The sequence below is a fragment of the Lichenostomus cassidix genome, chromosome 18, assembly GCF_008360975.1.
Source record: "Lichenostomus cassidix isolate B80296 chromosome 18, HeHo_3.0, whole genome shotgun sequence".
Classification (NCBI taxonomy): Eukaryota; Metazoa; Chordata; class Aves; order Passeriformes; family Meliphagidae; genus Lichenostomus; species Lichenostomus cassidix.
Genome location: NC_139498.1, coordinates 10,101,994 through 10,125,719, shown reverse-complemented (window position 1 = coordinate 10,125,719; position 23,726 = coordinate 10,101,994). Strand labels below are relative to the sequence as shown.

The window sequence follows — 23,726 nt, the reverse complement described above, 5'->3', positions numbered from 1 at the left end:
GAGCTCTGTGTGTGCTGGGATGGGACCAAGGGAGCCTAGGCAGCCCTGCCTGTTCCCAGCAGCAGAGCTGCAGGAGAGCAGAGCAGCTGCAGGGATGCAGTGCTGGGGCAGAAGGGATGGAGGGATGGGGCTGGAGGGATGATGAGGGGATGGGGCTGAAGGGATGATGAGGGGATGGGGCTGAAGGGATGGAGGGATGGGGCTGAAGGGATGATGAGGGGATGAGGCTGAAGGGATGGAGGGATTGGGCAGGAGAGATGGAAGGCTGGGGCTGAAGGAATGAAGGGATGGGGCTGAAGGGATGCAGGGATGGGGCTGAAGGGATGAAGAAGGGCCAGGACAGGAGGGATGAAGGGCACGAGGCTGGAGCTGGGCTCTCCTGGGGAAAGATGAACCTCCTTCGTGTGGCTGAAGCCAGAAGAAGGCTTGCCCAGCTCTGGCCCCATGGCAGGATCCTGATGGGCCAACAGCACAGATCCCCCCAGACCCAGGAGATGAACATTTTGGGAAGGGTTTTGCAGCAAACCTTCCTCGGGAATAGCATATCCAGCAGGCTCTGACCTGCACAGCTGAGCAAGCAGCTGAGTAAGGAGGGAGTAGCTCCACCAGCCCCTCCATCCTCCCTACCCAGTCCCTTGAAGTTCACTCGGCTATGTGACAAAGATGGCAAAAGGGCACCCATGTAACTTCATTTATCTTTAAAAAATGCCATGTTAGACCTCTAATCTGCTGAGAGCATGGCAGGGCTCAGGGTCTGAGCAGAAAAGGGGGAATTCATTACTCTAAGGAGTGCAAGATGTTGACCAAGTGCGTGTGATGACCCAAGAACAGCCCTGTTTTTCTCCTTCATTAGGGAGCATTTTAAGCTCCCTTTATTATCAGAAATGAGATGAACTGCTTCAAATATGTTGAGAGCAGTTCAAATATGCAGAGCACCTTTCTCATTTTAGGAAACATCCCCAGACATCAAGAGGATGAACACTGAGGGAGAGCCCAGTTCACTCTCATTCAGCCTCTCTTCAGTTGTGAATTTTTGTTCAGCTACAAAGCAGAACAATATCCCCTGCACAGAATAAAGGGCCTTCTTTGTAGCCTTCAGCTGAAAGCTAAATTTGAACATCTCTTCTGTATAAAGCAGGGAAATGAGGTGTAAAAGGGACCCCACCCACTCGCTCCAGGATTTCTGATAAGAGATGTTTTATAATCCTCCAGCAATTTAGAAAATGCTAATTTACTATTGATTGAAATGAGCAGAGGCAGGATGAAAATGTTACTTGGGGTGAAGGCTCCCCCCTCCCTTGTTCTCCAGGACATTTTGTGGAGTTCAAGATGATGAATAACAGTAGATAAAAATGGAATCATTTTCCCTGACCACTGGCATTAATCCTTGCATGGTGCCTCCCTCCACACCTGCTCAGCAATGTTCCCTCCTCCTCTTGGGATTCTCTCCACACCAACATCTAAGTGCAAAACCAGCTGTGAGCTGCCCCATTGCCCTGCCCCATCACCCAGGGCCTGGGGTCCACATTTGCCTGGGGCTGCTGTTGCCTCATCCCAAATAAGAAGGGGCTTTATGGAGAGAATCTCAGAATGGTTTGTGTTGGAAGGGACCTCAAAGCCCATCCAGTGCCACCCCCTGTTGTGGGCAGGGACACCTTCCACTGTCCCAGGCTGCTCCAAATCTCATCCAGCCTGGCCTTGGACACTTGCAGGGATCCAGGGGCAGCACAGCTTCTCTGGGCACCCTGTGCCAGGGCCTGCCCACCCTCACAGGGAGAAATTCCTTCCTAATATCCAATCTCAATCTACCCTCCTTCAATTTAAAGCCATTCCCCCTTGTCCTTCCAGGCCCTTTTCCAAATTCCCTCTCCAGCTCTCTTGGAGCCCCTTTAGGGCCTGGAAGGGGTTTTAAGGTCTCTCTGGAGTTTCCTCTCCTCCAGGCTGAACAACCCCAGGTCTCTCTATCTCCCTCCTCAGCAGAGGTTCCCCAGCCCTCTGATCACCTTAGTGGCCTCCTCTGGATTTGGGGCCCCAGAGTGGGACTCAGCACTGCAGGTTTTCACAAAAGCAAAGCAGAGATACCTCCCAAGAGAAAGCAATCCTCAAAGATGTGCCATCTTCTGAACAGAGAGGCTGTCATGATGTCAGCACCAGTGATCCTAAAAGGCAGTTCAAGGGCTGGGAGATCTCAGACTGTGCTGGTTGGGGTCCTGCTGTGAGAGCTGGGTGAGCCAAGGCAGGGTTGGTGTGTGACTGAGTGTCAGCATGGCAGGACATGGCACTCAGTGTCCCTAGGACAGGAATCTAACTGCTTGTTATCCTCTTAACTTTGTCCAGCCTCTGTTTGCCTCTCTTTGCCCACCTCAGGCATCACTGTGACCTGCTGCAGAAAAGAGGTTTCTCAGGATCACCTGAACCCCCTCTTGGGAAAATCAGTGCTTGGAAAGAGATCTGTGCTGGCCTGTGGGGCAGAGCAGAGGAAGTGTTGGATCCAGAGGCTACAAGGGGACTGGAGAGGCAAAGTCCATTATGCTCCACAGAGCTCCAGCACATGTCCCATCGTGTTCCTACCTGGCTGAAGTTGTCCAGGGCCTTGTGCAGGTTGGCTTGCATCCCCGTGGGAGGCTCGCTGGTGATTTTGATGGAGTTCTCCAGGATGCCCTGGGGGATGATGTGGCTCTCAGGGCACGGCGCTGGCTCTGCGCTGATGAACACACGGAAATCCTGGTGGCTTCCCTCGCTGTGCTGCTCCAGCTTCTTCTCCAGACAGCTCAGCCACTTGGCCACCAGGTGGATGTTCTGGCAGGGACAAAGGGAACAAGGCTTGCTCAGTGCCCCCATTGCACCCCCGTGTGCTCAGCAGGCACCAAATCCATGCCACCATGGAATTTTCACAAATTCCACTCTGGAATTTGAGTCTCTTCCCAGGAGTGCCTGTGTGCAGCTCCCAGCCCCAAAGACCCACATGCACCAAGAACACTTTCAAATTCAAAATAATCAATATAAATCAGCACCAGAGCAGCAAGTCACAGCTGGCCTGGTTGGGCTGTCAGTGCTGGAATTGTCCTCATTTCAGCAGTACCAGCTGATGTTATTCCTGGGGGGCAGAGTTGTTATTCTTCCCCCCAGCCCCACCAAGCTCAAATGAAAACATTTGTTCATTTTTCTCACAATTACAGTGAGGGCCCTCAATAGCAGTTCCTGGGCAAAGTAGTCAAGCAGGTGATTCCACAAAGTCCTGTAACATGAAGAATTTATTTATTCATGCAACTAATTGGACACATCTCTCGGAAGATTAAGCAGAATTGTGGGGAGATGGTGAAAAGGATGAAGCCAAGCCCCAGTTTTTCCCTTAGACTCCTACACAGTTATAGTTTTCCAGGCAGGAAAACAGCTTTTTGTTGTATTAGGAATGGGATTTGTGGGCTAAACTACCCTTGTTTTAAAGGCAGGTGTGCAATCCAAACTGGCTGTGTTCACAGGCACTTGGGATGGTGATTTATCCCACCCAAAGAGAGGACGAGGAACTTGCTAAACCTAAATTAAAAGCAGCCGCCAGCAAGATGAACTGCTTGGAGGTGGCAAAGAAATTACATAAAGGAACCATATTAGAGGCTGAGAATAAATATATATCACCTATAAATGGTGTCAGAAAGGAGCTCTCATGGTTAAATAGCAGAGTAATGGAGATTATTAGGAGTAAAATGACATTCTTCAGAAAGTGGAAATTTTGTCCAAATGAGAAAAACAGAAAAGAGCACAAAACCCAGCCATGGTAAGGTCAAAAAATACTACAAGAAGCAGTATTTTGAAAACCATAAAATCTAATAAAAAGCCTTTTCCAGAAACCAGTAACCTACCAGAGAGTCTATAAAACAGGATGATCAAGGTCTGCAGGGAGTGCCTGTTAAAGGCCAGACCACCCCCAAAGCAGCCCCTATTTGCAGGAATATTCCCTGCAGAGCCTGGGGAGGCTCTCACTGTTACAGCCTGGTGGAATCACTCGAAAAGGAGATTGGAGAGGCTGGAGATGCCCCTGGAGATCATCCATCCCACCCTCCTGCTCCGAGCAGATTCACTGTGTCCAGCTGGGGGTTTGATTTCTGCAAGGCTGAAGTCTCCAAAACCTGCCTGGGCAATATGTGCCAGTGTTCAACCACACTCACAATAAAAAAATAAATTGAAGAATAGTATAATGAAATGAAATTAATGTTTAAAGGAAATCTGGGTCTCAATTTTAGTCCTTTGCTTCTTGCTCCTTCACTTGGCACCCCTGTGAAAAGTCTGATTCCATCTTCTACACCTGCCTTGCCACGAGGGTTCTAAACACACCAACAAAGCCCTCTGAGGCAAACCTCAGTTTTGGAGGTTCAATAACCCCAGCCAATAACAATGCTGCAATCTCTTCACTGTTGGATTCTTAAACTGAAGCAGCAGACGAAGAGCTGCTTAGAGAAGTTGAGGAGCTAATAAATGATTATAGGAGCAGCTAGTTTCCCCCCAGAAGAACCCCAGCTGTGGAAGGTGTGCAGGAGGCACCAGGCAGGAGCTCCAGCAGGCTGGATGTCACACCCCAGTGGTGTGAGTTAGGAAAAACCAGGAATCTCAAAGTTCCAGCCAGTTTAGGGAGCTAAACTGAGGCTATCAAAGCCTGAGCTGGTGTGTGGTTGGGCTGGGCTGGAGCTGCTGCTGTCCCCAGGAGCTGCTGCTGTCCCCAGGAGCTGCTGTTGTCCCCAGGAGCTGCCCCAGGCTGGGTTTGGGGCTGGGCTGGGCAGTGCTGGTCACTGGGAGGGTCAGTCCTGCTGAGCAGCACAGACATGGCCAAGGGAGCAGGCTGGGGGACAAGGAGCTGTCCCAGATGACCCCACTGACCCCAGAGATGTCCCAGCCACATGGAATCCTGCTCAGCACAGAGCAGGGGAAGCGGGAAGAAGGAATGTTGGGGGTGATGGCTTTTGCCTTCCCCAGTCACCAGGGGTGTGACAGAGCCCCAGGGGTTTGACAGAGCCCCTGCCAACCCGGGGAAACAGGGAATGAATTCCTTGGTTTGCTTGCCTGGGTGGCTTTGGCTTTCCCTATTAAAATGTCTGGATCTCAACCCATGAATTTTCTCTCCTATAACCCCACATTCTGCCCCCATCCCAGCCCTGGGCAGGGGCTCAGATGCCATCTGGGGTTAAACACAGCACCTCATCCCCATGAATTCCTTTCTCAGGGACTGGAGAGGGGAGTTCTCCAGGCATCCCCACCTCAGCACCAGGCATGGCCCTGCAGGAGGAGGAATTGCCTCTGTGGGGTCAGTGTGTCCCCAGGCTTGGGTTTTCATCAATAGCAGCTATTAATCTTCCCACTGCCAGCACTGGTGCAGGTAAAAGGGAAGGTCTCATAGGCTACCAACCAGTTAAAACACAGGGAACAGGGGTAGGAAACTACTGATGGAGTTTCAGCTTCTCACCATATCAAAAGCCATCTGAAAGAGCAAATGATTAGTGAGCTGACAAAATTACTCATAAGACAAAGCCATTTCCAGTCCTGAAAATAAAGGCTGCTGGTGAAGAACTGCAGGAGGATGCCATCATTCTAAGTGACTGGCAATGACACTGCAGGAGAAATTCAGTGGTGATAGATGCAAAGTAATGCACTCAGGAAAACAACCCCAGCTACAGATACACACACTGATGGGTTCAAAATTAACTATTATCACTCAGGGAAGAGATCTCAGAGCCCTCAGTTATTTCCTGCAAATAACAGTTCGATGCTTAACAATGCAAAAGCAATCAAACGCCAGCAAAGGAACCAAATAAAACCACAAACATTATTTTGCCACTCCATAAATCCATGGGGGGCCTTCATCTGGTGAACAGCACCCAGTTCCCACTCCTCTTCAATCCAAAAGGATTTAACTCCCACAAAAGGAGACACTCCATCAATAAGGAGTCACTCCTTTGGAGAGAGCAGAGGTTGAGGTGGAGGGAGGGAGGGAGTGAAGGCTGAACAGAGCAGACTGCAAGCTTTGAAACAATAGTGGAAGTGCATTTTCACATGACACAACTAAACTGCCAATTTACTGCTTCAGGGTGTTTTGGGAGTTGAGAGAATCACAGACTGGAGCTGAGCTTACAGTCACAGAAACACAGAGTCATTAATGCTGGAAAAACTCCTTTAAAATCACCAAATCCAACGAGCATCACCAGCAAACCATGTCCCCAGGTGCCACAGCCACAGTTTTTGAACACTTCTGGGGATGGTGATTCCATGACTGCCCTGTTCCAACATCCCTGCACATCTGCACCATTTCTACCCCTTTCCCTGAGGCTGTGGATGTGCTGTGTCAGGCAGGAGCTGGGCTGGCAGTGCCTCAGGCTGTCTGTGAAGTGGTGACACAGGGGGACACCCCAGGAGCTCCCTCATGGCAGCACAGAAACCTCTGCTGGCTTTTCAGGTGCCTCTGGTGAGGTTTCAGGTGCCTCTGGTGAGCTGCACATGGAGAGATCCCAGCTGGGGCTGGAGAAGAGGATGAACACTGTGGAAAGGAAGAGCTGAGCTCCTTTAGGTACTGGGACAGGCTGGTGGCTGCTGTCACTGACTCCTACCAGGATCTGAACTTGCTGGAGGGACAGGTCAGCCCTCAGATGGACCAAGGGGTGTGGGTCAAGAGAACTGCTGTCTGGGGAAGCCATGGGAAGCCATGGGAACTTTGCTGCCTCTGGTTCTGTTGTCCCAAATCTGATTCACATGGCTGGGAGCAATATTTGTTATTGAGAACTGCAGAAATTCAGTCTCCTTCCCTGCAATGATTTAGGTTTGTGCTCACATTACGGGGATGAAATGGATTCTGGGGTGTGGGGGCAGAGGAGGAGGAGATGTCTGGGCAAAGGGATTGTGTCCTGGGGTTGTTTTCTCACCCACAAGGACTGTGTGAGGAGCAGTAGCCAAAATGCAATTACACCTGAGTGCTGCTGCAGCAGTGCTGCCCTGATGCACTCAGGATTTCAGCATTTCAGGAGATGAGATCATCCCCAGGGCCCAGACAGCCTACTCACTCTACAAACACCAGTCAAACACAATCAGGTAGGAGTGGACTGAATCCTGCAACCAAAGTGCTTCCAACACCACAGAGATTTCATAAAACAGGGAAAGAGCTCAACAAAATATCAAAAGAAAAATCATGCATTAAGTATCAGTTTAATCATAGTCTGCATATCTGACCTTAAGTGTTTTCATCTCTAATTGGTAGTTTCTTCCTGCATCTGCTTTGCTGGTGTTGGATGGCTCAAAAATAATTGCTTTTGCTTGTGTTGACATGACACTAGTGATCATTATTTGTGATACCACTGCCTGCTAACAGCCAACTTAGGGAATATTTCCAGTCCAGTGATAATTGAGTGCATTTATATCCTGTCCTTTTGTGATAGAAGGGATGAAAGAGAGGAATATATGCAGCAAAACATGGGCTGGTCTTAAGAATTCATGATTCAAATGAATAGATCTGCCCAGGCCAGACAGAGATGCTGTGGAAGGGATTCACAGGTTTGAAGGAAACTTTGAAAATTAATTCTCAGCAGTCAGATAACAAAACCTGAGAGAACACAGCTAATGAGGACCCACACGGTCACAGTAATTGAGTGATGTGTCAATTATCAATAACGAGCCAACACGAGCAGTGCTGCCTGAACACCAAGCACAGCTGAGCCACAGGTCCATCAAAAACCACTTTTTCTTGCTTGTTTTGGACCCCACCTCCCACCAATGCCATGGGCCACCTCCAGACCCTACTGAGGAGAAAGAGGGGTTAACCAGCCTGTCCACCACTTTTGCTCAGGGCTTCCTGCCCTCCCTAAACCTGCTCCAGCCTCACACCCTCCCCATTCCACAACCCACCAGGACAGGACACACCAAAGCCATGTATTGCTTTATTACAGTATTTCCTTAGCCAGAAAATCTGAACTCTGAGCAGGTGCTGTGCCTCCTCCCCAGCACCCCTGGGCTCTCCCAGCTCACACCCAGGGCTGGGGCAGCAACAGGCAATGCTAAATCCATCCATGCTGCACCAGGGGAGGCTGCAGGCCAAAGGCTGCTGTGGAAAAAGCAACCTGAAACACCTGCCCTGAACCCTGACCACCCACAGTGACCATCCCTTGCACTCTGACCATCCACATGACCATCCCTTGCACTCTGATCATCCACACTAACCACTCCCTGAACACTGACCACTCCCTGAACACTGACCACTCTCTGAACACTGACCACCCACACTGACCATCCACACTGACCATCCACACCATCCCTTGTACACTGACCATCCACTCTGCCCATCCCCTGCACACTGACCATTCACACTGACCATCCCCTGCACTCTGACCCTGCACACTGACACACTGACCATCAAAACTGACCATCCACACTGACCATTCCCTGCATTTTGACCATCCAGGCTGACCATTCACACTGTCTATTCCCAGCACTCTGACCACCCACACTGCCCATCCCCTGTGCCATTTCCGTGCTCCATCCCGGGGTGGCTCAGAGTGCTGCAGGGTGAGTGTCTGTGGGAAGAGCTGGGTGCACATGCAGCAACATGGGAGCACCAGAGGCTTTTCTTTGGGAGTTCACTCGCAAGCACCTCTGTGTGTTTGTACCTCACAAGGCAGAACATATAGCACGGGATGCAAGCATTGCCATGGCAACCATCAGAAATAGCACCACGTACATAAAGCAGCACACACTGCCCTCCCTGGGCTGGCAGTGACTGGGGACCCTGCCCATCTCTGAAAGTGCCCCTCTCCTTCAGGCCTGGTCACAAATCACCTCCTGGAACAAGGAGAACTGGTTGTTTTTACAGAGTCTCACTCTCTGGTGAGATCTCTCGGAAAACATTCCCTGTTGTTCCATCACTCTGCCAGCCAGGCTACACAGCCAGAGCCAGCCCAGCCCTCCCTGTGCTCACTGCACTGTGCTGGGGGACACAAAGGGACAGGGAAAGGCACTGCTCTTCCCAGGTCATGGGATGGGGAAGAGATGTAACCAGCATGGCCTGGGATGTGGTGTCACAGAATCACAGAATCACGGAATGGTTTGGGTTGGAAGGAACCTGAAAGATCATCCAATTCTATCCCCTTGCCATGGCAGGGACACCTTCCACTGGTGCTCCAAGCCCTGTCCAACCTGGCCTTGGACACTTCCAGAGATCCAGGGGCAGCCACAGCTTCTCTGGGCACCCACCCTCACAGCCAGGAATTCCTTCCTACCATCTACTCTAACCATGCCCTCTGCCAGTTTAAAACCAATGCCCCATGTCCTGCCACTGTCTGCCCCTATAAAGAGTCTCTTTCCCTCCCTCCCCAGTCAGGGGGAAGAACCCAGCAGACAAGAGCAAATAGAAATAACTCATCCTTGATTTCCTCTTGTCCTGCCCATGAAGTTCCCACTCCCTTGTGCTGGGCCAGGCTGACAGCTCTGCCCCACAAACAGCCCTTCTCTGCTCCTCCTCTGATGTACTTGTCTCCGTGAGAGGAGGAAGGAAATGGCCTTTCAGGCCATTCCAGGGAGTGTCAGATTAGATACTAAGGGGGAAAAAAATCACTGAAAGAGTAGTCAGGCATTGGAATAAGTTTCCAGTGAGGTGGTGGAGACACTGTCTCTGGAAGTGTTCAAGGGGCTGCTGGGTGTGCAGATAAGGCTTAGGGGTGATGATGGAGGTTCTGGGGCCACAGTGGGACTGGATGATTGTAAAGATCTCTTTCAACCTCGATGATTCTGTGCATTTGTTCAAAAATCCTGAATGAGCTCTGGAGGTCAGGTGTGCATTTCTCCTTCCATTTTTCTAGGAATGAGAAGATGCTGGGGCTGGAAGGGAAATGGGTATGTTCTGCACTGGGTCAGAGGCTCAGATGCTGGTGTGTGCTGTGATTAGGCAATGTGATACATGGGACATCCCAGAACAGCCCTGGGAACTAGCATAGGCTGGGCTGATGCTGGAGCAGCTCTGAGGGGCAGGACCTGGGGGACTGGGGACAGTGAGCTGTGAGACCTCAGTGAGAGTGCCCTGGGGGCCAGGGGGATCCTGGGAACAGGAGGAAGAGCATTCTCTGGTCAGGAGTGACTGTGTCCCTGTGCTCTGCTCTGGAGCTCTGTCCAGCCCTGGGCTCCCCAGCTCAGCAGTGACAGGGAACCACTGGAGAGAGTCCAGTGAGGACATGAAGATGATGAGGGACTGAGGAAGGGCTGAGGGAGCTGGGGCTGCTCCTCCTGGAGGAGAGACAAGCCAGAGGGGACTTTTCCATGAGACAAACACCTCAGGGGCAGAGCAGGGCTGGGCTGACCCCAGCAGTGCCCAGAGACAGGACAGACCCTGGGCACAGAGTGACCCCAGGAGCTTCTGGTGAGCTTGAGGAGAAACTTCTCTGGGAGGTGACAGAGCCCCGGGCCAGGCTGCCCAGAGAGGCTGTGGGGCTCCTTGCCTGGGGATATCCAAACCCACCTGGATGGGATCCTGAGCTCCAGGGGACCCTGCTGGGGCAGAGGGCTTGGAGCAGATGATCTCCAGAGGTCCTTCCAGCCCCAGCCATCCTGGGATTCTGTGATTTATGATACAGTGATGAATCTCACACAGTTTTGCTCCAGGAGCTCACTGTTATTCAATTTAATACGTGAACCTGACTCAGTGAAGCAGCAACCTAGGAAAATGGAAAGATGCTCAAGAATTAAATTAACTCGATCACAAAGAGAGGGAAGTGACATTTTGGCTAATGGATGAAGACTACAATTAAATTGGGAATATCTAATGTCTGAACTCTTCCCTGCATCAGTGCATCTGAACAAATATAAACAAATTTCACTGTGTCGTTGCTATTAAGCTGATAAACCCCATTTGGTGACTGTGATGGCCACTGGATCAGCAAAAGGCTTCTGAGAGGGAAACAGAGCAGACACAGTTTGTGCTAACTTGTAGCTTAGTGCTCCCTGGAGTGCAAAACTCCTTCCTCCCTGCACAGAGGAGACTGCAGGCATCAGAAAAACCATATTCATGGATAACCTGGCATGGGAAAGCAGAGATCACAGAGCCACTGAGGCTGGAGACACCTCTGGCATCACTCAGTCCCAGCCCTCTGCTCAAAGCAGGGTCAGGCAGTGCCTGTGAGGAACATGCTCAGGTGCCTTTTGGATGCATCCTAGGATGAAAATGCCACAAACTCTGTGGGCAACTCTTCCAGTGTTTGGCCATTCATATGGCATAAAAAAGATTGTATTTATGTTTCAATGTAATTTCCTGGATTTCAAGTTGTCCCCATTGCCCCTTGTCCTGTCACCATCCAGTGTGATGGTTGATGGAACCCCCAAGTTCACAGGACAGACATGGAGGCTTTTGTCTTTGTTTTGCCTCCTGCTGTGTCAGAAAACAACAGAACTGAGAGGAACTGGCTGGAGGACAGCAGCCCTTCCAGCACAGCAGTGATCCTGCTATCCTGCAATCCAGTAAGAACCTCCCAACTGCCTCAATATCCTTTAACTCTCACAAACCTAATTCCCCAACTCATTAGTGCTCCAAGTGCTCCACTCTCATTATGTCTGGTCCCAATCAAGGGCCAGTCAGGAGCCACATGTGTTAAAGCCACCCAGACATCACCTCAAGTGCTTGTCCTGGAGAGTGAGTGGATGAGCTCAGAGGCAATTCAGGGGATGGAAGGGAAGCTCTGCTCCACATGAGCTGAGCTGTTGGTCAGGGGACAGCAAAATACAGAAGCAAAACTAGCAGTTGCTTTTTGTCTGCCCAAAAACAAATGGGAAGCCTGGGTATAGCTGTCCTGTGGGTGGGATACAGCCTTCAATTAATGAGTTTAATTAATCTGGGTAGAATTACCCTGAGTGGCTCTTGAGAGCTGCTCTGTCTTCTCTTTTATTATGATCCTCAAATGCAATGATCCACAAATCCTGGGACACTTTTGTAAATTGAGTTGTCTGTGTTATTCCAGATCTCATAAAAAACAATCCTGGAACTGTTTGTGAGGTATTTGTCACCAAAAGCCTTGCAGGAAAGATCTTGCTGGATAAACCATATGGCAAATATTGCTCTGATCCACCTCTGACTGTGATGGCAGGAGAATCCTTTATGGGACGTCTCCTCACTGATCCCACTGGGATGAGTCTGGTTCCTGACTTTGCCAAAGGTCAGATTGTCAGCCTTGAGAACGTGGTTTGTCCAACCTTCTAAACCCCAGTTTGTGCAGAGGCTGCTTTCATGCAATGGCAGTCTGCTGAACCTAAAGGAGTTTGGTGTGGCCTGTCAATGCAGGGGACACAGCTTTAGCCCCTCAGGCTGCTCTCCTCCTTCTCCTGCTCCCAGGATGAAGCTCCAGCCTGGGGAGGAGTTGGGAACACAAAGTGAGATGCAGAGACAGGCGCTGGAGCTGAGCAGCCTGGCCAGGCTGGGTGACAGTGATGTCCCTTTGCTTTGCTGTCACTCCACAGGTCTGATCCAGGCACCAAATGGTGAAACTGGTGCTGCCTGCCCCAAATCTCTGCCCCAAACCCTGCTGGACGTGCCCAGGGCTGTCCCCAGAGGGACTCCAGCTCCTGTGGGGGAGCAATCCTCACTGCTGGAGTGAGGAGTCTGGGTTTAGAAACCAAGGCAGAAAGAGCTCTGAGCTCTGTGTTGAGTCACTCTTGCCTACATCCCATTCTTCCAAACCAAGCACAGCACAGAAGTGGAATATTTGTGTGTATGAAGTGTTATCAGCTCTGTGACTATGCCAGAGGAAATCCCAGGTGACCCTGACCCAGCACTGGCACCTGGAATATTGTTCTCAGGGCCACTGGGGACTGCTGAGTGACCAAAAAGTGATCAAAAAGGCTGAGTGATCACTTTCCCCATGCATTAGAGCACGCTGACCCTAACCCAGCTGGGTCAAGCTCCTCTCTTAGCTCAGGGGGAATCTGCTCTGGGCCACCAGAGACAGTCACACCTGGCAGGTGTTGCTGGAAAACCAACCAGCCCAACCACCAATATTGTTCCTTTATAGAAATCTAATTTCTGCAGCTCTTCTGATTTAATCATAGAACCATAAAATCATGGAAGGAACCTTAAAGCTCATCTTGTTCCATCCCCTGCCATGGCAGGAACACCTTCTACTATCCCAGGGTGCCACAGTGTCCAGCCTGGCCTTGGACACTTGCAGGGATCCAGGGGCAGCCACAGATTCTCTGGGCACCTTGTGCCAGGGCCTGCCCACCCTCACAGGGAAGGATTTCTTCTGATTTAACCTTCAGTGTCTGCTGAGACCTCTTACTGATTCCTCTGACCACCAGAGAAGATGGGAACGGATGTAATAAAAATCCTTCAGACCCCCAGTGCTTGTCTGTTAGCACTGAAACACATCCTTTACGGCAGCACACCAGCATTGTAGAAAATAACTCCTCACTTTGCATTACTGAATGGCTCAAAAAGCTGCATATTTCCTTCTGCACCACCTCCAGGATTTCAGGCCTCTGTATGTTAAAAGCTCTGGAGAAGCTCAGCATTGTTTACTTTAGAGGGAGCTTGCAAAAAAAAAAAAAAAAAAAAAAAAAATTAAGATCAAAATATCAAGGGTATTTAATTTCAATTCATAACCAGGCCTGCGGGCTCAGATCAGGACTCAGAGCTTTGTCTTAATCTAATTTTATGCAAACAATTCAGTGCTAATAAAAGTTTATATAACCCACATCAAGGAAATCAGAGGGGTTCCCAAAACCTGTAATGAGAGCTGACATCACCGAGTGCACATTAGCAAAGCCAAACACTCACTAAATGAGTGGCTCCAGAGAGCACTTGACAGAGACAGAGCTCCTCCACACCCTCCCAGCCTCTGAAGCGTTTTGTGGAGCTGTGGTAAGAGCTTGCAGAATTTCCCTGGCTTGGGATGCCCAGAGGAGTCATTCCCACTGCAGAGCCTCTCCCCACTCCCTGCTCATTGAGATATAGAAGGAGTTTTGGGCAGCTGGCAGAGCACGAGGCCAGTGGCTCTAAGAACAGAGCTCTTCATTTATTCATGAGGCACAAAAGGACACAGGAAGTGTAGCACAACCTCCCCTCAGAGGTTCCTGCACGTGGACACCCCACAGCCAGCTCCAGCAGGAGAAACCCAAACTGACAGAGCCTGAGCAAAGTAAGGGAGTGATGGAGTGAGGGGTGGCTGCTTTGCACACATGGGTGGCACCATGTCCCATGTCCCCTGGCAGGAATGGCAGCCTGTCCCCATGGAGGGATCACCGTGGGACAAGCTGGGAGAAGGGCAGCACTGGCCAATGACTCCATACCTGAAGGATGACCCAGTGACCCTCCTTTGCAGCCAGATCCAGAGCTTGCTCAGCAACCACCTCCTGGCCTTGTCCAAGGGAAACATTGTGCAGGTTCCTGTTGTTAAAGGTGTAGCCCAGTTTCTTCCCTAGGAGAAAACCAGGAGTGAGTTCAGCACCTCAGCACAGCCAGGCTGAATTCCCTCACACCAAACCCTCACAGGTGAGCTATCCCAGCTCCTGATATCAGCTCTCTTGTCTCATTCTCTTGGCTCTCTCCCACTCCTTGCCCAAGTGCTCAAACAGCAGCAGCTTCTCCCAAACCCTTTTAATTACAGTGCAGCATCCACACAAAGGTACCTTATTACAAAGTGCTTCTTGTTTAAAGAACATTATTCCCTTGCAACCTCGTGTAAAAACTACTTTTACAGTGATAAGAAATTAAAATCTTTTCTTGCTGATTAACCAGGCTTTGAACACCCACACGGGGTAGGGAGAAGCCCCTGCAATGCAGGCTGGGTGCAGCAGCACGGCTGGGAACCAGCTCAGTTTGGAGAGAGCAGCTGGAATGAAATCCATGGGAGCTTCCTGGGGGCCCAAGCACAGCCTCCCAGGTGTCTGGGAGCTGCAGAGCAGTGAGCCCTCCAGATTCCTCATGGAACATCACTGGAGTTGCCTCCAGATGGGAAGGTCCCAGGAGTCAGCAAAGCCAACTCAGACCCCTCCAGTGTCCCTCTCCATCCCTGCCCCTCAGGGATGCTGGGAGCCCAAGCCCCTGTCACCCACTGCCCTGCTCTGGAGGAAAGAGGACAGCTCTTCAGTGTCCCTTCATGCAGTCTGTGATGATCCTTTGGTCTCTCTGCACCATGCCAGTGGCTCAGATCATTTCTGTGCTCATGGCTGCAAATCTCCTGGCCAGGTTTAGGATCTGTCATCCAAAGAGAGAACACAGCCTTTGCTGTTCCTCTCACAGGAAGAGCAGCTGCCTGGAACCAGCTCTCCCTGTGTGCTCCTCAGAAGACAAACCCCAGTTTGTGATGCTGGAGGGAACAGCCCCACAAACATCCCCCAGGATGGACTGGGCTCAGCCAGGAGGCAGTGCTCATCTCCACATGCTGATCCCTGGGGATTGCCTACTCTTATCTCTGCATGCAGGTTTGCCTTCCTGCAGATGGTGCACACCTAATTCCCCATTCCTGCTAAAAGCAGGCAAGTTTTAGAGTGAGACAAGGACAAGATTTGTCTTTTAAGGCTTAGAAACCATCTCGTGGTACAAGATAGGAAACAGATGGCCATAAGGAGAACAAACAGCCAAACTCCAGCTCTCTGCTGAGCCTCACCACAGCTTCCCCTGGGATACAGCTCTCCCCACATCTTAGAGGTTCCAGCTCTTTCCTACCATCTCTGGCTGCTGCCAGCTTTGAAAGCTGCTGATCTCCTCTACCTACAAAATTCACCATCTTGAGAGGGGATGGGGCAAATCACAGAAGCAGGGCACTGCCCCAAACCAGGTGATTAATGATCAATGAGTATCAGTTGTTATTTCCACCTCCCAGCACTGCAGAGGGGTGACAGTGAGCCTGTCCTGGCAATGCCAGCCCTGCTCCCTCCTCGCTGGCTGCAGAAGGGAGGGGATGGACACTCAGGGAGGGCACAGAGCTCTTCCAGCCCACCAGTTTTTGCTGCAGGGCCCTCCCTGTGATGCCAAGGAAAGGTCCCATGAGTAGAGCATCTGCAAGGAGCTGACTTCCATTCACAGGAATTATCTTGCTCTTTAATAAAACCTAACGAAGGACAGAGAAAATATCAATAATGAGCCAAATCCAGCCCCAGTGAGGGAGCTTGAAGGCCAGTGCAGCTGCTCTGTAGCAATGATTTTATTTCATTAGTTCTTTTTTCGCTTTTTCTCGCTGTAAGTTTCTGGCTGACTGACCCCAGGTGCTCAGCTACACTCATCTTTACAATTCCAATTAAACCACTCATGGTTTGATTTTAGTGCTTCATTTCCCGAACAAGAAAATAACAGTGAGAGACAGGATCACCAAAGTGGCTCCAAAGGGAAGCCAGGCACATGACAGGAGCTTCCTTGGGGGAAAGGTCCCTTCCATTCCCAGTAATGACACCTCATTTCAGGGCACAAAGAGCCTGAATTGCGAAGCAAAACTCAAGAATTCCCCACAATGAGCTGCCTGGGGCTGAGGCTGCACCAGGTTTAACAGCTCTTACAGGGAATGTGGGTAAAGTCTCACTCAAACTTTATTTTGGGATGACCCAGAAGGTGCAATGGGGAGGAAAAAGAACCCACAGGTCACTGTTCTCTTGCCACTGCCCTGAGTGATAGCTGAGCTTGGGGTGACTGCTCTGTGCCAGCCTGGATGATGTTCAGTCCTGGGACTGCCCAAGCCCAGGCAGCAGCTATGCTGTGCACTGAGGTGTGCATTCACACAGTTTAAAGGTACCCTGTACCCCACAGTGTCTGGGATCAAATCATGGTTTGGGATATGTGAGGAGCACATTGCTGGGGAAGGGGAAAAACCTCTGATGAGCAGAATGGCAATGTGGAGCAGCCCACTGTCCAAAGGCATCACACTCCTCTGCTCCAGAGGGATGTTCAGGCTGAAAATGGGAATTTTTTCACCGAGGAGCTGAGCCCCAGAGCAAATTATACAAGAGCAGCTTTGGAGCACAGCAGAGGCTGCAGCCATTGGTGCACAAGGGGATCAGTGCCTTCTCAAGGGAGGCATCTCACAGAAGCCCCTTTGGCTTTGGAGCCAGCTGACAGCTCCACATCTGACCATCCACATGGAAATCTGCACAGGAAGAATGGGAAGCAGAATGGGAAACTTTGCCATAAAGCAGCAATCTGTTACGGGGAGCTGTTGCTTATTTTTAGTTGTCATAAAACCATAGAATAGCAGGTTGGAAGGGACCTCAAGGGTCCTCTGGTTCAACCTCTCTTGGCAACAAGCATCTGACAGCATCTGAGATATCTCTGACGTAAATTACAGGTTGTGCACAAACCCAACTCGGAGATTGTTGCAGTGTGAACCACACTGGGAATCCAGGCAGTGCGGGAAAGAGACAAGTTTAATTTAAACTTGAGATGAAAATCCAAAAAACTTTAAGAAAAACAATAAAACCAAACCCAAATCCCATCACATCCTCTCACAATTATCTATTTTTAACATATTACTTCATTATCTACAAAGAGATGAGAAAAAAAAAAACCCAAACAAAACAGGCATGTCGTGCTAAGATAATTAAGCAGCAGATAAATAGCAATGCTGTGGTGTGCCTGGAGACAGGATTTATTTACCATGTTTCTCCACATCCTTCAGTGGGTCCACTCCTGGGGAGAGGATGAAAAACATCGGGGTTGCAGGCCCTGATTCTTCAAAGGTTGTTGCAAAATCCAGGGATCTCCCTACCACGTATTTGCTGCCCAGCTTTTCTTCTACAAAATCTCTGCCAGAGAGAAAGAGCTTTTGTCAGTTTGTTCAGAAAAGGCAGATTCCCCTGCAAATAATCAATTCATTATCATGGTATCCCAGAATCATTGAGGCTTGAGAAGACTTTCAAGATATCAAATCTGACCATTATCAAACACCACCATGTTCACCTTTAAACCATGTCTTCCAGTGTCCCATCCACAGGTTTTTTAAACACTTCCAGGGATGGTGCCAGGGCTTGAGAACCTTTCAGCTGGAAAAGTTTTCCCTAATATCCAATCTCAACCTCCCCTGGCCCAGCCTGAGGCTGTTCCCTCTCCTCCTGTCCCTGTTCCCTGGAGCACAGCCTGACCCCCCAGCTGTCCCCTCCTGTCAGCAGCTGTGCAGAGCCACAAGGTCCCCCTGAGCCTCCTTTGCTCCAGGCTGAGCTCCTTTCCCAGCTCCCTCAGCCACTCCTCACATGACTTGTCCTCCAATTAGTTTTCATTTTGATGATTCAAACGAATTAGAAGCTGAATTAGGAAAATGAGCATGAAATAATTGTGGAGAGGATCTGCAGGCTGGGTTATCCCTCAGGATATTCCTGGGTTACCCCTGGCACTCTGCACAGGGTGGATGCCCCAGGAGACCCCAGCTCCTGACAGACCAAGGGAAGTGAGAGGGGAGAGCAGTGGGAGCTGCCAGCCCAAGGCTGCATTCAGAGCCACAACACAAGCACTGGCTTGATTCTGACTAGGGAATCTCAGGAGAAAAGAATTAAGATACAGGAACCTGCCACGTGTTTTGCAATCCAAAGAGCCTTCCAGAGGAAGCAGCAATCCATAGAAAGTCCAGATGATTTACACAATTACTTTGATCTGGAGGGTTAAAAGGGAAGAGCTCAAAGAACATCTGGTGCATGGAGCCTTGGCATGGGAGTGACAAGGAAAAATACAAAGCAGTGAACAGGAAAAGGCTCAGCTCCACAGCAGCTGCCGGAACAGAACACAGAGCATTGAGAATGTTCTGCTGGATTCCCCCAAGGTGAGCTTCTGACATCTCTGCTTTACAAAAAGAGATACACTGAACACTGATTCAAAGGTAGGAATGTTATAGTCAAACCCCAGGAAGGCTGCTGGAGCTTAGCTGGATTACTCAGGCCTTTTGAAGGCAGCCAAATTCTTTCTAAGAGAGCTGAGAACCTCCTTCAAGGACTGGGGAAAGGCAGCTGGAATAGAAATGCCTAAGGGATTGCAAAAAAAAAAAAAAAAGCTTCCACATTTTTGGTCATTCTTTCAAGGAGATTTTTCTGTTCAGGGTCAAGATTTGCTAAATTGCTGCTGGAAAGCTTCAGGTCACAACATTTAACACAGTCCATCAGATCAGAGATCACAACACTCTTGTTTTAGCTCACATCTCAGCTCTTTGAAACAGTGCCTTGGGGGCTCAGAAACGCAGCTCAGGTGAGAGGGAGGCTGCCAGGTGGGAATCCATGTGGAGGAGAGGGAATGCTGCCCTCAGACAGGGCTGGAGGAGTCCCTAAGGTGGGGTTTTTAAAAACGAGGTGTTCAGGGGACTGGGTCACCATATCAGCAGCAGGACCTCAGAAATGGTGCCAGAACAAAAATAAAAATATACCCTGCAAGACAAGGGACTGGCTGAGAGCTGATCTGTGCTGTGTGGGGTCACAGCAGTGCCCTGTGCTGTGTGGGATCACCCCAGTGTCCTGTGCTCTGTGGGGTCAGAGCAGTGTTCTCTGCTCTATGGGGTCAGAGCAGTGCCCTGTGCTCTGTGGGGTCACATCAGGGACCTGTGCTGTGTGGGGTCACAGCAGTGCCCTGTGCTCTATGGGATCACCCCAGTGCCCTGTGCTGTGTGGAATCACTCCAGTGCCCTGAGCTCTGTGGGGCTCCCAGGAACGCTGGCTGTGTCACCCTCAATCCAAGGAGAGCTTTTCCTCCCAACACAGCACCACACCTCACTGACCACCAGGACTGATGAGCAGATTGCTGTATTTTCCAGTGATTTTTCAGCAACAGCAAATCCCTCCCCAAGGAAGGAGGATCCACCCAAACCAGGCAGCTCTGAGGACTGTGACACCACCAAGGACCCAGGAAGCCAAACCCATTTTGCCTGTCTTTGTCTTTGCTTTTCAGGTCTGAGATTTCTCTTCTGAAGTCTTTTGGGCCTCCTGTCTGACTGCCCTGTATTTCAAGAAGAGTCTCCAAAGTCCTGGGGAAGGCTCAGTGAACTGTTCCTGTTTGAACATGTTTGTGTTCTAACCTACTTCGAGATAAGAAACAACACAAAACTATACAAAACAACATTTAAATACTCCTGTGCAAACAGAAAGGCTTGAAGTGCCCAGACCCTAAAAATACCCAGCCAAGCTTTTGAACTTGGATTCCCTTTGCATAAAAGAGAGATATGAAAGGGGCTGAAATTTGATGTTCCAGTTATTTCTGAGCTGTGTGAGTAAGAAAGAAATGAATTATAGTTGCTTAAATGAAATATGCACCTGAAATTTCAGACAGACAAGAGCTTATTTTACTCAAGCTAAACAACAACAGGAAAATCAATATTTTCAGCTGACAGACACATGGAGAATCCAGCTGTAAGAGCAAGAAATGAAAAAGGAAGATGACTTAGAATACTATGATTATGATAAATTCTAGTATTTATTCTAATAAAACATAATAATATTGACCATGGGGAAACTTCATTCAGTCTTGTCTTTTTTTTTTTTTTTAAAGCATGAACAGGTCTAGTTCATACACTGAGTGATACACCCTGCATCATGCACAGGTCAGGTGGTGCAGGAATATAAAATACTGGAGAAGTAGGAGCATGAGAAACGTCACTGAAATGTCAAAACATTGGGCAGAGGAGGCAAACCCAAGTCCTAAAGGACTGAAAGACCTTTAGTTTGTCTGGAACAAGCCAGTTGCTTCTGCATAACTTCAGGAAGTTTAGCCTCGCCCAGTTACCTCCACTACATAATTTACCACTACAACTTTCAGAACCAGCAGCTCATAAATTTTGCATCTTACAAGAAAAAAAGAAAAAGAGAAAAAACCTCTATAAGACTTTCCTTTACTTCTACTCTTTATTCTGGTGTCTAAGAAGCAGCCAAAACTGATCCAGTAACTGAAGTGGATGTTATTGAACTCTAAATATGATCACCCAGAGTCCAGCAGGTGTGACACCTGCATGGTGATGCTCATTTCTGACTTAGCAGCTCTGCTCCTCACCCAGAGCCTCTTACACTGCTCCAGCCCTGCTGCTGATGGGGCTTTGATCCCCCTAAGCAAGAAATTCTACTCCAATAAAATGTGTTCGCTGTGGCAAGCACAGACTCTTTCGCATGGGAATTTTTCTCTTCTTCCTCCTGTGTTCTATAAATAAAGATAAAGTTTAGATGTTATTGAAACGGTCTCTGGAAGGATAGGTGGTTCAAGCCTGGCCAATCAGCCTAAGGGGAGGTTTTGAATTGACCCAATTCAGATGATCTTTGAAAGTCTATATAAGTTTTAGAATTAAATAATAAAATTCAGAATTTTTGCCACATTTGACCGGCTTGGTTCTTCACTCCGCTAGCCGTTCAACAGCGACAGTTCATTGTCTTGCAGAGTTCAGAGGTCATTGAATCACAGAACAGTCTGGGTTAGAAGAGACCTTAAAGCCCATCCAGTGCCACCCCTGCCATGGCAGGGACACCTTCCACTGTCCCAGGGTGCCACAATGTCCAGCCTGTCCTTGGACACTGCCAGGGATCCAGGAGCAGCCACAGCTTCTCTGGGCACCCTGTGCCAGGGCCTGCCCACCCTCATGGCTCATTCACCATTCCTTGATAGGAAAATCACATTGCAGAACTCCCATCCTCAAAAGGAACTCACATTCCCAACTCCACACACATTCCTGCATTCCTCCTGCTCCCCACAGAGCCAGCCCCAGAGCTGCCCCACCTGATGGCACAGGGCACTCGGTCAGGCCGCAGGGCCCTCAGGATGCACAGGCGCTGCAGAGCCGACTTGTTCTTCCAGTCCTGAGGGAACCTCTCCTTTTCGGGACACTCCGACTCCACAAACTTCTTCCACCGTTTTGCAGACCCTTCGATATCCCGGTCCAGGTTTCTGAATTCCTCCATGGATGAGAGAGCCTGGAAAAATTCAAGGAAGGTCAGGAAGGGCAACCTTACAGTGACTCTGTGCCATTTTTCCAACATTACTCACTGCTCATGTTTTGCTCCACCAGGGAGCTGGAGCCTGGCAAGCACAGCCAGAAACCCAGCAGGACCACCCTTTGTCCCCTCTCTTTAGAAGGCACAGTACAGGGAAGGATGAAAGATTTTGGCATCAGCCAGCATGCCCTGTTCACTACCAAAAGAGGGAAGAACTCTCCTCTCCTGCTTGGAAACCAGATGTGAAAAATCTCTGTGACAAAGACTTGCCACTGTCACTTATCCCAGAAATGACTGTTTTGGATGAGAGCCGGAAATCTGGAGCCCATGTCTGATAGGAGAGTACATTGCTGGCATTCCCATGAGCTGCATGATCTCCTTACTGATTCCACAGAAACGAGGAGAATTGTGCAGCAAACCCCACAACAGCTGCTGAAAAACTGTGCTGAACAAAGACTCAGACATGCCATGCTCAACAAAACTGGTTTTTAAAGAGATTTCACAGTTGGAATATTAATTGTCTTCACTGAAGCACTGAATGGTTTGGATTGGAAGGGATATTGCAAATCATCTTGTTCCAACTCCCCTGCCATGGTTGGGTGATTTCATACACACACAGCTGGTTTTCTCTCCCTGTCCCCCAATGCACATCCCTCTGGTGCAGACCCTCTGTGAAACCACAACGCTGAGCTTTCCCACTGATTTCATGGTGATCATGGAGCCAGGAATCTCCCCAACACAGGGCCAGTGTAAAGAGGTAGGTGCTTTCTCTCCTCAGGCATTCATCCCCTCCAGGATCGTGATAAAAACAAAATCATTGGGTTTCTACCTGCCAAATGCACATGAAGATTAACTTCTTGGTGCTACGAGTCTGTAGCAGAAACAGGCAGCTGAAGAAAGCCCCAAAAACAGCCAAGCAAGGCATTAAATAAATTAGAATTGCAAAGAAAATGTAGTTGGATTTTGTAGTTAGAAAGTGGCAACTATAAATGTTATGCAGACAAGTGAAGAATCCAAATTCTCTTTCATACAAATGGTGGCAGAACACATTGCAGAGCTCGTAAGGCTCTTCTGGATTCGAGTAGAACTCTCACTGAAACAAACATCTTCATTTTGCATAATCTGGAGATGTGAGTGGCTGAACACAAAATGGAAAAGACAAGTGAAGGATAAAAGACAAGTGAAGGATAACAGACAGTGAATGAGCTGTTTTCTATAGAAAGAGAAGTGTCAGAGTGAAGCAGGAGCTCCCTGATGAGCAGAGGTGTTCCCCACACCAGTGCTCCAGCTCCCATCCCACACAGCTTCACTGGGGGAAGCACCTGAGGAAACTCTCTGAGAAATGCTGTTTTCACACCTTATTCAGATGAACTGGAAAGATCCACCCTTGCACAGAGCTTGGAAAATCACAAAAGGGCCCTGGCAGATGGTGCTGTTGCAAACAAGGAAGAAGACACTGAGGATCAAACTGTTTTAAAAACCCCACTTTACCTCTGGAAAGGCTTTGCAACAGGAAGACAAGAGCAGTGTAAAACTTTGGTCTTTCTAATAGATTGAATTTAGTCCCAGAGAGTGAAGAGAGGGGAGGAAGATGTCAGAAAAGTGGGCTTCTGATAACAAATGTCTTCACATCTTTAGCAGTGGGAATTACAGCATCACAGAATGGCTTGGGTTGGACATGGAAGATCACCTCATTGCAAATCCCTGTCGTGGGCAGGGACGAATTCCACTATCCCAGGCTGCTCCAAGCCCTGGCCAGCCCGGCCTTGGACACTGCCAGGGATCCAGGGGCAGCCACAGCTTCTTTGGGAATCTGTGCCATGACAGACAGAAAGAGGTTGTGG

At 49.4% G+C, this 23,726-nt stretch overlaps 1 protein-coding gene across 1 annotated transcript in view; it reads right to left on the bottom strand.

Moving 5' to 3' along the window:
- Nucleotides 1–23,726, bottom strand: part of DNAH9 (dynein axonemal heavy chain 9) — a 165,925-nt gene that overhangs the window by 20,317 nt on the left and 121,882 nt on the right. Inside the window, exons 60-63 of the mRNA XM_085077980.1 lie at nucleotides 21,668–21,861; nucleotides 17,591–17,739; nucleotides 14,296–14,423; nucleotides 2,572–2,799 (exon numbers count right to left, since the gene is read on the bottom strand). Coding sequence (XP_084934106.1) covers nucleotides 2,572–2,799; nucleotides 14,296–14,423; nucleotides 17,591–17,739; nucleotides 21,668–21,861 — 699 coding nt within the window. The remainder of the gene's footprint in view (nucleotides 1–2,571; nucleotides 2,800–14,295; nucleotides 14,424–17,590; nucleotides 17,740–21,667; nucleotides 21,862–23,726) is intronic.